The sequence below is a fragment of the Hypomesus transpacificus genome, unplaced genomic scaffold, assembly GCF_021917145.1.
Source record: "Hypomesus transpacificus isolate Combined female unplaced genomic scaffold, fHypTra1 scaffold_31, whole genome shotgun sequence".
Taxonomy (NCBI): Eukaryota; Metazoa; Chordata; class Actinopteri; order Osmeriformes; family Osmeridae; genus Hypomesus; species Hypomesus transpacificus.
Window position 1 is genome coordinate 1,628,411 of NW_025813837.1, and position 16,831 is coordinate 1,645,241.

A 16,831-nucleotide genomic window follows, 5' to 3' on the forward strand; every position below is an offset into this window, starting at 1 on the left:
GCACGCGCACACACACACCTTCAGCGTGAAATGAGAGCAGCTGAATGAGAGACACTGAAGAGAACAAACAGTCTCTCTGACGCAGAGAACAGCTGTACCCTTGTGTGTGTGTGTGTGTAAGACAGACTGCAGGTTTGGAACAGATGCACATACACTTAGTAGAGGCTTCTCGTTACTCCTACTCTCAACCGTAATGTTTCTCTCTTTTCAGTGTGCATGTACGTGCGTGTGTATATGTCCCTGTGTGTCACTGCCCATTTGAGAGTATGTGCGTGTGCGTGTGCGTGTGTCGGGAAAGCTGGCTTAGTGTATGACATCACAATGACGACTGGGGACAACTGCAGGGGCAGGGCCAGAGGAGGTCTTTGGGGTTGGGGTTACCAAGTTCACACAGGACTTTAGCACAGTTCTACTTTTGAGAAGGATTAGGGTACATCAAGATGAGGCGGAAAAACTCTCCTGCCATAAGTACTACCTACTCTCAATGAGCCCTTCTGTTCAGCAGGATGGAGGCCTAAGCACAGCTATGAACATCTGGATCAGGGCACAGCCATAGGACATAATCACCAGTTGCTAGGCAGACTTGGGCCACACTTTCGAGGCCCGAACCTGCGTGACTCGTCCAGTGTCTTACGCCTGCCGACGTCAACTGTGCCCTGATCCAGAGGTTCATGAGTATTACCAGGAAGAGGTGGACGACTGGGAGGCAGAGGGAGGTGTCATGGAGACGGGTAAGCTGCCGGAGGCCGGATGTGAGCTGATACGAACGTTGGGACACGAATACAAATGTTGAGATTGAATGAATGAACATGAATGAATGGGCGCGGCTGTTTGTGCGTGTGTGCGCCTGCGCGCGGCGCGGAAAGAACAGGCTGACAGAGAAGGGGAGGGCTAGATTAAGATTAGGGCGGGGTGACCTGAGGTACCGCCACTAAACTCCCAGAGAGCATAACCAGATTAAACCAGTCTGGGCTTAGACCCGACGATGACAGTTCAAAACGGATCTCCTCTCCGACCCACACCCTTCACCAAAACCACCTCTCTTTCGCTCTCTCGAAATCTGTCTATTTTCTCCATCTTACTTGCGTCTGTGTGGCCTCAATTCTGTTAGAGGGATGGGAACACACAGGGACAAGGAAGGGGGGGGGAGAGAAAGGAGAGAGAGAAGGGGATGGATGGAGGAAGGGACAGGGGGAGGAAGAGTGGAGGAGCAGGAAGGAAAAGAGGAGTAAAAAGAGAAGGAGGTGAAGCGATAAAGACAAGCTGCATGCCCTGGTCCTGATCAGGAAGTGTCAGTAGCTTTCCAGGAAGCTGATGATGACAGGCTGTAGAGGCTTCGTATTCACGTCACTCAAGAGGAAGAGAGACGTAAGAGAGGGAGGGTGTGTAGAAAACTGTAAGATACCATCTCGTACACACACACACACAGATTTGACCTCCCGCAGGTAAGAAAATATGAGGTTGAACGAGAAAGAGAGAATTCCTGGAATTCAGGTGACATCTAGTGTCCACTTGTGGAAATGCTATTTTAAAATCATGACATTTCCACAAGATTTGTAATGATGATTTCTATAATGAAGTACCCGCGGAACCCTCTAGTATCTAGAAAATAATTGTAGAGAATCTAGACAATTGATTCAAAGGAATGTAGCAGAAGTGGGAACATTTACATTTGATTTATTTAGCAGATGTTTTTATCCAAAGTGACATACAAAAAGTGCATATGGAAAGCACAGTAGAACATCAAGGATCAGAAGTGCATAGTTCTAAGTCTTTAGGTGGTTATAGTCAAGGAACTCAGGTCTAGTCAAAGGTCTGTATTTTCCAGACACGGTGCAAAGTAACCACATCTCAGCTACCAGGCACTACATTTAAAGTATAAAGTACAGTTCATCTACTGCAACTGCCACATATTTAGTAATCCATTATGGCTGGCTGAATTTAAAAGGAATATTCAGTAGAACATTTTAGTAAGTGAAACAACTACAGGAAGTAAAAAGTGCATTCTTTCCTTCATGAAACCATAGTGCTAGAGAGGTATATGTGGTGATCTTTACTCATGTCCACTTCACAGTCAGACCCTGTGGTCTTCTAGTGGCAGCATGCTGGATGTCCTTTATATCGCGTGCCTTCACGTGCCAGCACCCCGTCAGATCCAGGCTTCTCATTCGCTCGCAGGCCGCAAACAACCTCTTAGCCGTCATCCCGGTCACATCGCCATGGGCCAGGTTTAGGCTGTGTAACCGTGCCAACGGGCGGGACCCTTCCAAGGTGGCAGCAGAGGGGGGGTTTCTGGCCGGAAGGTTCCGGGTGGTCTGGAGAACCCTGTGGAAGACAGAGTCCAAGGGACAGGGCACGGCCACCAGACACACGTCCTCCAGCAGGGGGGAGCCGGCCAGCAGGCGCCACAGCGCCCCCCTCAGGGCCCTCCAGGACGGCGCGGGCCTCAGTTGGCGCTGGTCGCGGGAGAAGCTGGAGACGGAGGGGTGAGAGCAAGGGAACATTCATCACCCTCCCTCCTGTGCTCTAGTTCTGTCTATCTCGTACCATGTCAACATGCCATAAAGTCCCAACATGACACCCCCCCCCCCCCCGCTGCAGAGAAAAAGAGGAAGTGTAAAAAGAATAACAGGGGATTTCCAGTTTATTAATAATTGACACACAATTTTGCAACTATCAGTCGTTTAGGACGGAACTAAGATGTCTTTGCCGATGACAAACCTCGACACTGGACGTTCAGGCCCTTTACAGTCCTGGAGGAAAACCCCTTACTTTGTCCTCACATAATCTCCTACACCCTGCAGCCCCTCTAACCCAGTGTTTTGGTGAGTTAAGCCTTAACACAAAGTAAAACTCGGCCTGAACCTCTCTGCCGAGCCTTGCCAAAGACCCTCCCCACTTACTGAAGTGAGAGAGAGCACAGCTGGAGCAGACAAGACCCATCCAGAACATTCTCCTCCTCCTCTTCCTCCTCTTCCTCTTCCTGCAGGGGTGCAAGGGGGGGCTCACAGTGGATGAGGAGAGTCCTCAGCTTGGGGCAGGTGTGGAGGAGCTCCACCAGGGGGGTGTGGGGGCTGGTTCTGACACCCTCCAGGGTGAGGGAGACCAGGGAAGGCCCTACGCAGCACAGGGCCGGCCGTAGCTCCTCCAGGGGCCCCGGGAACCGCACGGCCAGCCTCTTCAGCTGCCCCGCCCATCTCCGCAGCCCTGTGTCCAGCGGAGAGGCCCGGCCCCGCCCCCCGTCCTCCTCACAGTCCAATGAGATGGAGAGGAGGGCGGGGCAAAGCCGAGCGACGGCGGGCAGACTCCTGACTGACAAGCCCTGGGCTTCCTTCAGGGACAGGTCGACACACTCCTCCCTCATCCCTCCTTCCTCTCCACAGTCCCCACCTCCGTCTAGCCTGTCTGCCTGAACCCCGCTCACCCCCTCTCCCCTGGCCCACTCCCCTCTCATCCCTTCATCATCACTCCCAACCTCCTCCGTGCCCCAGAATCCATCCTCATCCTCCTTCTCCTCTCTTCCTAGAGCCGCCCCCTCCCTCTTCCCCACACCCTGCTCCACCCTCCTCCTCCAGAGGTCCCCCAGGCTGCACACCCCCTCCCTGGAGGCGAAGGCGTCCGTCTCCCTGCCCTCCCTGCGGAGGAGCAGGCCGCAGGCCTCTCCCACACCCTCCAGGGCCACCCTCTCCAACCCGGGCAGGGAGAGCAGGATGTAGGCTGCAGCCGCCGCCGGGTCCCCCTCCTTCGGCCCCAACCCGATGTCCAGGGCCAGGAGGCTGCTGAGGGGGGCCGTGGGGCTGGAGGAGGAGGAGGCAAGGGCCCCTCCCAGTGGTAGCAGGCCTGCGGGGGCCAGGAGGGGGCAGCGGGACAGGTCAAGGTGGCGAAGGGCAGGACAGGAAAGGGCCACCGCCCTCACCACCCGGCTGTCACACTGGGTACCGGCCAGGGAGAGGGAGCGCAGGGAGGGAAGATAGCCCAGCAGGTCACACTGGACCTGGGCCGATAGCTGCTGGGCCCCTGATACATCCAGGCTGGACAAGGACTGGGGAGAGTACCAGAGAGGACGACCAAGAAAGAGAGAGACATCTGTGACACATCTCATCCGTACCAAACAACAAAACGTCCCTTATTTGGAGTCTTGAGTTTGACTAGTATATTCACAAAGGGCTTCATACACCCGGGGGGGGGGGGGGGGGGGGGGGGGGGGGTCTAACCTGGCAACGTGCTGCGACGAGGGAGCAGAGGGAGGGGGTGACCAGGGCCGGGCAGGATCCCAGGTTTAGGCCCCTGAGCTGGGGAACGAGGAGGAGGTGGAGGGCAGCGCGGGATAACTCCCGTCTGGAGCACAGCAAGGATGTTAGCTCCTCCACCAGCTCCCCCGCTGGAGAGAGGGAGGAGAGGAGTGGGGGAGGGGAGGGGAGGGGGGGGGGGGTTAGGGAAGGGAGGGGGGTGAGGGAGGAGAAGAGTGGCGAGGGAGGGGGAGTGAGCGAGGGATGAGCATTAGAAAGGACAGGAGAAAGGGGGATAGGTAGGAGGGAGAAAACTACAATTCCCATCCACACCAAATCAACACTGACCACGCTGACAGTGTGTTCTTCAGCCTGGACTCACGTAGCTCACTGAAGGGCCCCATGATGTGTCTGAAGTTGTACTGGTCCATGTAGTTCTCAGCGTAGTCCTTTACCCACAGTGTTTTCATGTTCTCAGCTAGGCTGCGTAGGCAGAGCTGACCTAGCGATGCTATGGCACCATCCTTCTCTTTCCATCTCCTCCTTCCTTCTCTGGGTTTCAACTTCCTGTTTAGAGGTCTCTGAAGCGTGACTCTGTATAAAGGCATCACTTCCTCCAAAGTCAATGAAAGTGTTAGCTGTAAAGTGCAATCTCCCAGGAGTTAGTTTATAATGCAACACGTACAATAATACATTTTCTATTAAAACAAAACAAATCTTTTTTCTTTAATTGTCTCGTTGTCATGATGGTTTCTGGGCTGGCGTACATGCCATGCATTTATTCTAATGTTACACCTCAGTACAAAGACGTAGCCTCGAGTGAAAGTTCCCACTATTTGGAATTTAGAAAATCCTGTAGAAGTATAATAGCCTAAAGTGGGTAATCACATTTTTCTTTGGTAGCCGCTTTGAGTTCCGCTCAGCTACTTACCTTATGTAGGCCTACTTGTGTGTTAAAAGGCAAAGCTTTAATATGGCAATTGGCAAATGGACTCGATACTGAAACAACCTTTGAACTAATACTGCACGTTTTGGGCAGTACCACAGCCTTTGAAAAATAAGAGATGAATCGACAGTTTCGATTTGCAAACTAGTATAATGTTTGTACAAAACAAACTTCTTCCATGCGTTGCTTGCATTGTGCTCAATATTTATTAATTAACGCATGTATGGTATAATCGTTCAATCAGAATTATGTGAACGAGTAAGCTACAGGCTGAACGTATGGGATGGATTTAGCGAAAACTTCCGGGTTTGGAAACTGGACAACATTGGGCTACGGTGTTGCGTTCAGGACCCGCAAACTGTTTGAAACTGTTTCAAAATGAATTGGCGGAATATTCCAATTGATCAAACCCCATGTCAAACTTTTAAAAGTGTTTTATTTAAATACATATTTTCTTATGGCAGTCAACTACATGATTGTGTCGTTACATGAATCTTAAGAGGATGGTTACTATGGCAGACCCTTGGAACCCTACACACCTCTCTCCAGTACTGGCTACCCTCTCCACTGTCATTCACAGGTGACGCTAGGCTGTAGATGCATGAACCTGAAGATTACCAGAATAGTCTGGATTTCATCCTGTGTGTGTGTGTGTGTGTCTGTGTGTGTGTGTGTGCCTGTAAATGCACCTTCAGAAATCTGAATTATATTGTGAAGGAACAAAAGACTAGATGCCAAATGTATATACTTTTTTAAAATTCAAGTTGACATACTTTAAGGAGTACTGAACCTTTTCCCTTTTGCTTTGATTCATAACAAATAGGCAATGCAACAATAAAGCACTAATCAAAACGAAATGCACTGTTAACTAAATAGATTTAAATAGTTACATTTGAAACATTGATTTTGAATTTAGAAGGCAACAGTTGCCAAACTTTTTGTTCAAGCGAGCAGCATATTCAAATCATTGCAAAAAGCTGACAATACGTTCACAGCCAAATAAAGAAACAGACAATAATAAAAAATGTAAAAAGATACATAGATTAAAATAAAGTCTGACCTCCTTACACGGCCTACTGCCTCTCAGGTCAAGGTCGGAACTGTGCTCACTAACAAACTCAAGAGAGTACATAAGGAGATGAGGTAGAGCTCAGTAGCAGAGCACTTGTCTGCAGGTCAAGAGCTCTCAGTTTCAAATCCCACCATGTAAGTTGCTTTTAGATAAAATCATCTGCTAAATTAATGCATTATTATTATTTAGTATAAATAACAGTCAAACTTGTAAGTGGATGTAGACGGCCAAGAGGTTGCAGTGGTCTGGACAGTATATCAATATTCATTATCATTCCCCAACACAACTATATGAAAGAATTTCCAAGGAGTTGGCTGAAAAGACTACAAAAAGCTCCATAATCAATTACTTCTGTACATTTCTTGTCGTTATTATAAATTTCCGCGTTAGCATACATACATAGGGAAAGAACAGCTCACAGGGAACGGCCTATCATTTCCAATCATTCTATTTTCTAAACCCGAGCAAGCGGACCAACGAAGGACTTCAACCGAACGGTGAGAATCTAGAGACAGGCTGCTTCAGGACGGAGCAACAGACGCAGAGGCAGCACCTCATGTCAGCCGGGGAAAGGGACCACCCTCCTGCCGGCCACGTACACCTCCGCAATGTTCCGGTCGTCACCTGGAGGGGGGGGGGGGGGGGTGCTGAGTCATTCACACAAACAGGAACTTGTGCTCTTTAATGTATTGTTAGAACGTCTGTCACACAAAAACAGGAACTACAACAAGCATAACCAGATAGAGTTGGAATGCGTTATCACAATCAGAATCAGAATGGGTTTTATTCATAATGAAAGCTCGCACAGACAAGGAATGTACTTTGGCAGGAAGGTGCAGGAAGGTGCAGGAAGGTGCAGGAAGGTGCGAACATTTAACATAGGAATCTTAAATAAGTGGTGTACAAGTCTGACTATACTAAAGGTACAAAGTCTAACAAATACTAAGGGGCTAAAGTATGTCAATATTTTATATATATCAAAATATATTTCATATATTTTATTTTGAATAAAATAAAATAGCTATAATATACAATATAAAAATACAAATAGGGTAACATAGTGCAAATATGGCAAGGTGCCATTGTGCAGATAAAGTGTTCTAGTCAGTGTGAGCCCTTGGCCTTGTTGAAGAGGCCAGTGTTGGAGGTGTGGCGTCAGGTATTGGACCTTGATTAATTGAAGCATATGCTTTCATCCAAAGCCACATGGTACAGAGGGAGATTCTAACCTGTAACCTTTTGATCCTAAGACAACCTGAACTATACCTACCTATACTCCTGAGAGGGTTTGAGTGGATTGAGTTTGGGAGTCTGGGAGTTTTTCCTTGTCTTCCTTGAGGGTTTAGGTTGGTTGAGGGGCAGTTCTATGGGCGCATGTGAAGCCCTCTGTGACATGCTTGCGTGTAAAAAGGGCTATACAAATAAATTTGATTTGATTTGATTTGATTTGATTGAACCCATGTCCGATAACGTGAATGCTATCTAACAATATCTATTCGATGTACGGGAGAAGGAATTCTTACCCAAGTTAAGGAATTTCTCCAAAAGCACCTGGGAAAAACAAAGAGAAGGTGAAGGTTCAGGATTAGTTCCGCCGACACGTGCGTTTGTGAACATGTGTGTGTTTTGTGCATGTGCGTGCCTAAAGAGTGTATGGGTGGGTACCATAATAATAACAATGTAATCATTAAGCAGATGCTTTTATTCAAAGCGACGCACAAGATGGGGGGGGGGCATGTGTGACTGTGGCATGTGACTCTGCTGTCAAACTCTCCCTTAAGTGAGCTACAGCCTTCCCACCTGCTAGCCAGCCATGCATGTTTGCGTCACTGAGAAACTACGCCGAGGGCGTGGAGGCGTGGCCACCTACCAGAGGCTCCTCCCTCTGGAAGATGTCGACGGGTCCCTCCTCTGCTGCCAGGTTCACCCGCAGCGCGTCAAAGTCCTTCCCCACCTCGAAGTTCCCCGTGTGCTCGTCCATGGACAGAGCTGCAGACCCAGCGACACACAGTCAGGGGACATCCCGGGCACGCTCGGAGCAGACACTCGCCACGTCCGTTTTACTCGCCGTCCGGACGGGGTGTTTGCCTGTGGTAGTGCCAACCCTCACCCAGGCGCTACCTAATGGGCACCGCCACTCGCCACGTTTCAAGTTGCCACAAAGCCTCTTATGAACAAACTAACTCGCTAGATATCCTAAACATATGAACTGACTACACAACAACTAATTAAATAACTGAGCTAACTATCTAAACTCTAAGTTACTAACCTTGGCTCCCTCCTAGCGTGGCCAGTCTGAAGACCTCCTGGAAGCTGAGCGTTTGGTGTTCTGAGTCCTTGATGGTCAGAGCTTTAGACGTGTCCAGAGTCTTCCTCACTGCGTCCAGCATGGAGGGAGAGTAGCCCCCGGCCACATCTATACACACGAGGAGCACGTTAACACACACACACACACACACCCACACACTCTCTCGCACACACGTGTTTTAGCATACGTGTGTATGAAACACACGCACGCACGCTTGCCCCCACACATTAGGGTATAGCTCTGGGCCTACCTGTTCCCAGGCCCAGCTTCACTTTACGGTTGAGAACGTTGCGGACATCCAAAAAGCCACTGCACAACCTGGGGTGAAGGAAAGGGGGAGACAGGAGGAGGAAGGAGAGGGAGAGACAGGAGGAGGAAGTAGAGGGAGAGACAGAAGGAGGAAGAGGAAGGAGATACAGGAGGAGGGAGAAGTAGGGAATGACAGAGAGGAGTAGAGAGAGAGAAGGACTTTGAGTTCAAAGACCGGAGACGGAGAAGAGACTAACTGTGTAGTGGGGTTAATAAACACTGTTCTGGCTGGTTTATTTAATGTAATCGAGAACAGTGTGTTATTGGTATTTATTTGTTTAACTACAGTCGGGGTGGGGGGGGGTTGGGGGAGTGGGCAGAGTGACTCACGAGATGTTGGAATTGGGACAGTGAGCGATGGACGCCCCCGTCTCTCTGAACAGTTTCAGTTCTTCATCCGACAAGTGACAACCATGAGCCATCACTGTCTGCTCTCAAACACAAAGTACCCGATAGTTATTTTTGTACATAAACGCTAACTCAATTTGTTTGTCTTCTACATCAGGCGCTTAAGTAGAAAACAGCAACATTTAGATTCCATGAACTTTTTCCACTATTTCTGAACGCATTTCTGCGTGCGTTTCGTGACTTTTCCACATGGTTATGTATTGCAGGGCTACCTTGTCGGTGAGGAGGTTGTGTTTGAGGTAGACGTCTGTGTAAGACTCAGAGTCAGGAAACAGCTCCTTCACCATCTGCACCTCCTCCTTGGTCTCGCTGATGTGACTCTGGGGGTCAGAGGTTAAAGGTCAGTTCACTGACAGCGTCACCTCAAGGTACAACCGGGCCATAACAGCTTTGTGGCACAACGATCATCTCAAGTTCAAGGTCTTTCAGCTAAGAAAACTGCCCCGCTCCAACATCAATGCCCGACCTTGACGATCTATATCTCTAAGGCATTCTCTGCTGTTATTGTGTCCCTGTCTTTCTGTTAGAAGAGAGTCCCTCACTGTATCCAAGGATCAATATACAATGGGTACAATACAAGACTTTCAAATGGATTCCAGAGATTTTTCTAATTGTGTGACAATCATCCCATGAAATCCAAACGCCCACGTCTGATGACTTCATTGCCGGCAACCTCGACAGAGGGAGTGCATCTCATGACACGAAAGATCTGAAACAGCTTGTTGGTCTCCATAGCGATGCTGCCCTGAGTGTTTCCCCCTTAGTGGGTTGCCATGGTGATGGCTGTGCGCAGGTATAAGCTCACCTGGATGTGCAGGTGGTTGTTTTGAGCGATCTCCCCCAGGTGGCTGAGCAGGGCTGGGGAGCAGGAGGGGGCGAAGCGTGGGGTTACCACCGGCATTACCAGGGGATACTGGACACCAAGGACCCCACACCAAGACAGAGAGAGAGAGAGAGAGAGAGAGAGAGAGAGAGGGGGGGGGGGAAGACTCTTTAAAGACCAGCTTCCCATGACAGAATCAACAAGTGTAATCATATCAAGACTATACTCTGTCCAGATGTCTCATTGCATGCTGTGTATGTGGCACACTTAGAATGAATAGCTTGTAAAGGCTCGTAAAAATGTTGCCCCGGGAGACGAGGTGTATAATGGCTTGAGGGAGGATCCTTACCTTGTTCTCTAACAGCTCTCGGATGAACCTTGAGAGCAAGAAAACCCAGCAAGTCAGCAACACACATCACAAGACAACACACCCTATCTCCTCAGACACCCTCATCCTGCTGACATAGCACACAGAACTGGGAGAGACAGCGAGCTGTGGAAACTCCAGCAAAGTGCGACAGAACTCAACCTGAACTTGTGTTGAATAAAGAGGTCCATTCTCTGCCCTGAGTCATGTGAGATGTTCGAACACAACATGAACCCCTCACTGGCCAGATTGGGTTTAGGAATATTTTTGATATGTGTGCGGGTGATAAAGAGAAGAGGGGGCATTTCAGAGCCTGAGTGAATTAGTCAGTGTTCAGAGAGAGGTTCTGAGGTTCAAACACGTCACTGGAGAGGGTCCGGCTCGTCGCTGGCCTTCAGCTCTCCAGGGGCGTTTTCCCGGAGCCATGGCAAACACACAGACCATGCGACACGCCACAGAACACTACAGCCTGTTACAGTAGCGGGGCTAGTTTCCCTAAACACGGCTGAAACCACACCAAGTCATGGTTTAACCCTGAACATCAGGGTTCAAACGGACATATACCAAGCCGACACTTGGATGCTTGATGGTGATTGGCTGAATATTAGTCTGACAGGGGTTTTACTGTGAAGACGGAGCCTACCGATTGGTCTCGTCCAGAGATTCCTCCGGGGTCTCTTTGTAATGCTTGACGGCATCGTTCCTGTCCATGCACACCTTCCCCACAAGGGCGCGCTGTCCAAACTCATCTACAGCAGGACAGAACAACAGTCAAAGGGCAGATTCGTTCAGAACGTTCTGTCACTCTACACACATGCATGTGTGTAGAGTCAAATCCCATCTACCTATGTCTGTGTCATGTGGAGACAAGTGTATGTTGAGCAGGTCACCTATAGGGAAAGGTCATTACCATAGCAGTCTAATCCCTTTGTGGTAAATGCTTAGTTTAGGACAAAACCGAACTAGCAGGTAGGCCTACTGTATAATATGTCAACCCAAGTGTACACAGGTGAAACTTTGTACTTTGGACTGAGGTTACGTGAAGCAGGAAACATTCCAGACAGATGAAAAAGTGTCAAACTCCACTCTGTCACACTTCCAGATAAATATCTCCTGTCAGTTTGTGAAAAGAACTCTCTGTGGGATATTTGGGGGGTCAGTACAATCAGTAACCATAACAACATATTTCCATGCAAGCGGATTATCATAGCTTTAAGTGTACTGACAAATTGGACATTTCACTCTGTGAAGTATACTGTGTAGACCTGTACCTAAAGTTCATATTTGGAAAAGGTTACATAACAGGTTTTGTGTACTTGAGTCAAATCTTGACCCCCCCCCCTCTCTCTCCCTCGCTTTTTCCATCAGTCTTTATCATTAATGTCAGTCTAATGGATGTTCTGCTCAATCTTCTGAGATATACATCCCACAGAGTTAAAATGACACACCTCGTAAGAGGTAAACACTAGAATCCTCTATAGGAACCAAAAGGCCTCTGGGAAATGTAGTCTTGGTGGGGTCCTGCCCCCACCGCTCATACAAGGCGAGTTTCAGTTGAGATGGTTTTAAACCTCCAGCTTCTCCCTTTTGCCTCTTCTTCTTTTTGACGCGTCTGTATCTGGAAACGCCGTCCTTCCATCTCTGTCTTCACAGGCCTCGGTCTCTCCCTCCCTTTCTCACTCTTTGTCCTCTCTGTGTCTAATCTATGAGCATCTCTCCCTCTCTCTGAATCTCTCTCTCTCCTTTGCTCTCCAGTTTCTGATCATAGTTCCAATAAGAATGAGGTGTATCCATGCACATGTGCGTGTATGGATGGGTGAGTCCATGTGTCTGTGTGTGTTTGGAACTGAGTGTGGGTGTTGTTGTGTGTGTGTGCATGTTTTGTCTTGTGTGTGTGTGTAGCATGTGTGTTCTCACTTGCAATCTGCCCGAGCAGGAGAGAAGCATCTGTGTGTATGGTGGCAAAGTAGCTGGCAGTCGTGGTCCCGTTCCTTAGAGTTCTCCTCTGAAACAGACAAGAGAGCTCACGTTACCACATTCACTTCAACAATTGTTAAGGCGCCATTGAACGGGTGGATGTATCTAAACGTATTGTTTTCGTATTGTTTGATTTGTACCACCATACTGTTTACATTGCCAATCTGCACAATTTACTGCACTACAGCATGTCTTTATACTTTCACTTGACTTAGTTACTTTGATGTATTTTTATAATAAACTGCCAGTAAAACATGGACGGCTCACCACAACTTGAGTGTAGACTTTGCGGGCAAACTCCAAGTCTTTGTAGCGGGCCTCCACTGGGAAGGTGTAGGTGTTGAGCCACTGGAGCAGGGGCAAGTCCAGGGCTGTGCCTGCGTAGCTGTACTGGGACGCGTGGATATGGGTGTCCACCATTCCCGGCATGAAGAACTCACTGTAGGATCCAGCCACAGGGACGTCAGGAAAATAGGACTCTTAATGTTTTCATCAAGTACAGTTGCTGAACCAACAGAGAAGACTCTTTGCTTACTGCTGTCTCAGCTGGGTAACATCCCGGACGTGGAATCCATACTTCTCACACAGCCTGTCCACATCAGTCCCTCTCCCGATGAAAGCAATCTATCAGTGTGATGAATCAATCAGGCATAGTAAGTGGTGTGTAGACAATGGGGAGTTAATGAGTTATTACAGAAAAAAAGGGGGAGTTTTCTCTCAGGAAACAAGCTACATGGAATTGTTTTTTTTATGTTTTATTTTTTTATATATGAAATTTAGGACAGCAAATCACCAGATAGTGTTTCAGTTTCTGTTTTGGGATGTTTGATACTTTCTGGATTGAAAATCCAATCATATGTTGTAACAAATGGTTATGTAAAGTATTTACTGTACTTTAAAGCCATCGTTTGTTAAAGCCTTATTTACTCTCTCATAAACAAATGCACTTAAAGTTGAAGTCGGATTGAGTAATACTGAAAAACATTACACCGTATCTTTTTACAATTAAATGATTCATTAAAAAAAATATTCCAGTGAGACAGACCTTTCCTAGCGTATCGACTCCTAGAAGTGTGTCGTCCAAAACATCTAAGGCTGAGCTTTGGGTTGAGTGCACAAACGTTCCGCGAAAGACGTGCGCAATGACCATCGTGGATCGGCTGCTGCTCATCTCTACTCGTTTTGTTCAGTTCGGCAGAGCAATAAGCAATACACAATGCACAGAAAGTATTTATATTCGAGTACAGTGGGCGTTTAGCTTTATGGACTTATCACAGAAGAGGTTGCGCGACTCCACCTGTAATGCCTCTGGCCAATGAACGTGTGTCTGTGCCATTCAAGGGCAGATTTAAAAAAAAAATAATATTCGTGTTGAGAATTCACAAGGAGAAGGAAATTAAGAGATTACTAAACAGATAGAACCGAGTTTATACATTCAAATCATGAAGTATGTATGCGTAATATGTAATATCTTTATTAAAATCGTATGCTACAAGTGTAGGAAGGGCTATGAATGAGCACTTTGGATGCATTTCTTGTATTTTGGTTCTTCCTACTGTGTTACTAGGATATAAACATCTAACAATCAACATTGACCGTTACATGGATTGACATATCACCAATCTGAATTGGATCAAGCAAAAGTTCCATCTTTTAAGTACTGGACCTGGAAAGTTACTTTTCTGATAGTGGACAATCCCCTGCCAAACTGACTGACAACCAAACTTTTATTGTGGTTTGGATATGTGATAGCTTTAGCATTACTTCAATTCATTTATTTTGCTTGGCCTAGAGCACTGAAAATGTAAAACAATAATGTCATGGGTTCTCTGAGTATAAAGTGACTTCCAGCCGAGTGTTGGTTAGCATTAAAAACCTTGTGAGGAACACTTTGCCTTACTGTCCAAGGTCATTTTATACACTCAAGTCATGTAGTATGTAAGTGGAATAATTTAATGGGTTCTCCAATAGAGTAGACAAGTGACTTCCAGTCGAGTGTTGCTAAGCATTAAAAACCTTGTGAGGAACACTTTGCCTTACTGTCCAAAGTCATTTTATACACAAGTCATGTAGGCCTAGTATGTAAGCGGAATAGTTAAATGGGTTCTCCAATAGAGTAGACAAGTTACTTCCAGACGAGTGTTTCTAAGCATAAAAAACCTTGTGAGGAACACTTTGCCTTATTGTCCGAGGTCATTGCTGATACAGAATATTACTATATTTACCTCATATTGTTTGGCATTGCCACACATAGGGAAGTGGGATATTACTCCATTCTTGAAAACTGTTATCATTTGCACGAACAAAGCTTAAAATGTAAAAGGCACATGATAAATGACGCAAACATTTATTTCAACATTGGACTCGAGTTCCTAGAAGAAATATACAGGATAATTTTAGAGCACAGAGCACTGTGATGACAACAGACTGCACCTACAATTCGTTTTTTTGCTGTTGAACTTGAGACATGTGGTCACTATTAATGTGCTTTCCCACCAGAAGAATGATGTATTATCGTAGCTGAGGTGATAGATGCACTACTTAATAACAAGCTATGCAGTTTCTTGGCAATAACCCCTGAAATATCTATCCAGCACTATTTGTATGTCGCTAAAACTGATGGCAAAATCAACCAAATGTAAAACTATAAAGAGTGAAAAATGGAGATGAGCGAACACAAATCTGACTCCCCCCCTGCTTCCCCTGAAGGATACAGCACTGGGGAGATCTTTTCAGTAACACAAGTTTATTACTGATTATAACCGAGTCTCGAGATGCAAAGAGTTCTACCAAATCCAACCTTTCCCTTGATTCACGAGGTGTGTAATTCACTCACTAGTATCAGCCGTATAGGAATGTCTTTAAGACCCACACCAGCCCTATGGGTTCACTTTGACATTGTAGACAATGTGGAGGCACTCTATCTGTTAGTGGAGGGCAGAGAGTCTCTCTCTAGTCCAAGAGTCTCTCCTTAGTCCCTAACGCTGACACGAGCCATGTCAGGCTTGTCTCCAGCTTCTTTGGGTTTAGAGTCACCGCCACCACCACCATCTTCATCCTCCTCATCACTTCCTAGGTCTCCAAAGTCATCATCACTGTCCAGCTCGTCATCTAGATCCTTCTTCTTCTTCTTCTGACAGAGCTCTTTCGTCTTCTGACTGGTGTCCCCCTCCTCCTCCTCCTCCTCCTCCGGTGTGTTCACACTGAAGAAGGACGTGGAGTGAAACAGTATCAGAAGCAGGCCAGAATCACACCCTACTCAGTACGACACTCAATGTTTGTCGGTATATTAAACAGGCCATGGTTGATCTTAGGCTATGGAGGGCAAGGTGTACCTTCTTCCAACTTACTGGCATCTTTCCTGATCTTTTAAGGCCTACACGAGGGTGTATAAACAATGGACAAACCCATTGACAAATACTGACAATGTCAGTATTTTTTTATGGCATTGGTGCTCCACTAGATGGAGCACTTGCAGTTTATTTTCTTTCATATACATTGTACATCTCTACAAACTTGATCTTAGTCTGTTCTAAAAGTTGATTAACTTGATAACTTACGGTATGACAATGTCTTCTTTCTTGCCGCATTTAGCACACACCTCGAGCTGAATGGAACAGGGCGTGCACATGACGTGGTAGGCATTTTTAACTGTCTTCTGAGAGCATTTCACACTGAAAAACAAAGATACATCTATTTGATGATTGAAGCCAGCATGAGAGTGTACGTGTGTGTGTGTGTGTGTGCATGTGTGCTTATTTACCAAGTCCGAGCTTGAGTTATAGGTTTATATTTGTTGTACTTGACTTTCCACTCCAAAACCTCCTTACACCGTTTGCACAGCCCCGCGTGTACTTTTGAGTTTGCAATCTATACGATCAAACATAAACACGACGTTAAACCAACAAGACCACAACGGTTACAGGTTAGTGCATACATATTTTAATGTTAAACTAAGGTCTCACTTAATAACATGGTCATGTAGTGATAATAAAATAGCTTATTAGTGATGAGTCAAAGTAGTAAATAAAGCTAGCTCATCGTGAGCTCGTAGTCTACTTCTCTTACCTTGACTTGAACACTCGCTCCATATTTATCGTTCTTGTAAGCAGTCGTGTTTTTATATTTCTGGGATCGGGAGCGGGATGCGTTTCCTTTTTGAGAACTCATATTTTATCTACTTTAACTACCCATCAAGAATTATTTATAAAACTAGCAAGGATAGCTAACACGGATGCCAGACACACATGTCAGAAATCACCCGGAAGAATATTGTACGATTCGCTGTGACGTCACATGAAAGCCACCGTATCAGAACATTCTCTGACCGTATTCATGAAGTTCACAAAGGCAACGATATTTTTTGTATTTTACTGATAAAAAAAATTTGAT

At 46.7% G+C, this 16,831-nt stretch overlaps 3 protein-coding genes across 4 annotated transcripts; all 3 read right to left on the minus strand.

Moving 5' to 3' along the window:
• Positions 1-1,661: 1,661 nt before the first annotated feature.
• On the minus strand, positions 1,662-5,475 carry si:ch211-214j8.12 (uncharacterized protein LOC100000539 homolog). The gene is made up of 6 exons (XM_047015785.1): positions 5,161-5,475; positions 4,612-4,867; positions 4,215-4,381; positions 3,432-4,042; positions 2,904-3,218; positions 1,662-2,472 (listed from the first exon to the last, which is right to left on the minus strand). Exons 2-6 carry the CDS (start codon positions 4,835-4,837, stop codon positions 2,058-2,060), a joined length of 1,734 nt encoding a protein of 577 aa, XP_046871741.1. The 5' UTR covers positions 4,838-4,867; positions 5,161-5,475; the 3' UTR covers positions 1,662-2,057.
• Positions 5,476-5,590: 115 nt separating this feature from the next.
• gda (guanine deaminase) lies at positions 5,591-13,665 on the minus strand. 2 transcript variants are annotated; one of them, XM_047015786.1, is made up of 15 exons: positions 13,485-13,665; positions 12,975-13,063; positions 12,707-12,878; positions 12,380-12,467; positions 11,106-11,211; positions 10,445-10,472; positions 10,078-10,185; positions 9,485-9,592; positions 9,195-9,292; positions 8,806-8,873; positions 8,517-8,663; positions 8,118-8,236; positions 7,771-7,798; positions 7,518-7,611; positions 6,792-6,871 (listed from the first exon to the last, which is right to left on the minus strand). In XM_047015786.1, the coding sequence occupies exons 1-15, from the start codon at positions 13,608-13,610 to the stop codon at positions 6,868-6,870; spliced, it is 1,383 nt and encodes a 460-aa protein (XP_046871742.1). In that variant the 5' UTR covers positions 13,611-13,665; the 3' UTR covers positions 6,792-6,867. The 2 variants fall into 2 exon arrangements, with proteins under 2 accessions (XP_046871743.1, XP_046871742.1); XM_047015787.1 differs by lacking the exon at positions 7,518-7,611 and having other exon boundaries at positions 5,591-6,871; positions 13,485-13,662.
• Positions 13,666-14,769: 1,104 nt separating this feature from the next.
• Positions 14,770-16,719, minus strand: cunh9orf85 (chromosome unknown C9orf85 homolog). The gene is made up of 4 exons (XM_047015788.1): positions 16,508-16,719; positions 16,203-16,309; positions 16,000-16,113; positions 14,770-15,642 (listed from the first exon to the last, which is right to left on the minus strand). Exons 1-4 carry the CDS (start codon positions 16,607-16,609, stop codon positions 15,411-15,413), a joined length of 555 nt encoding a protein of 184 aa, XP_046871744.1. The 5' UTR covers positions 16,610-16,719; the 3' UTR covers positions 14,770-15,410.
• Positions 16,720-16,831: the final 112 nt, after the last annotated feature.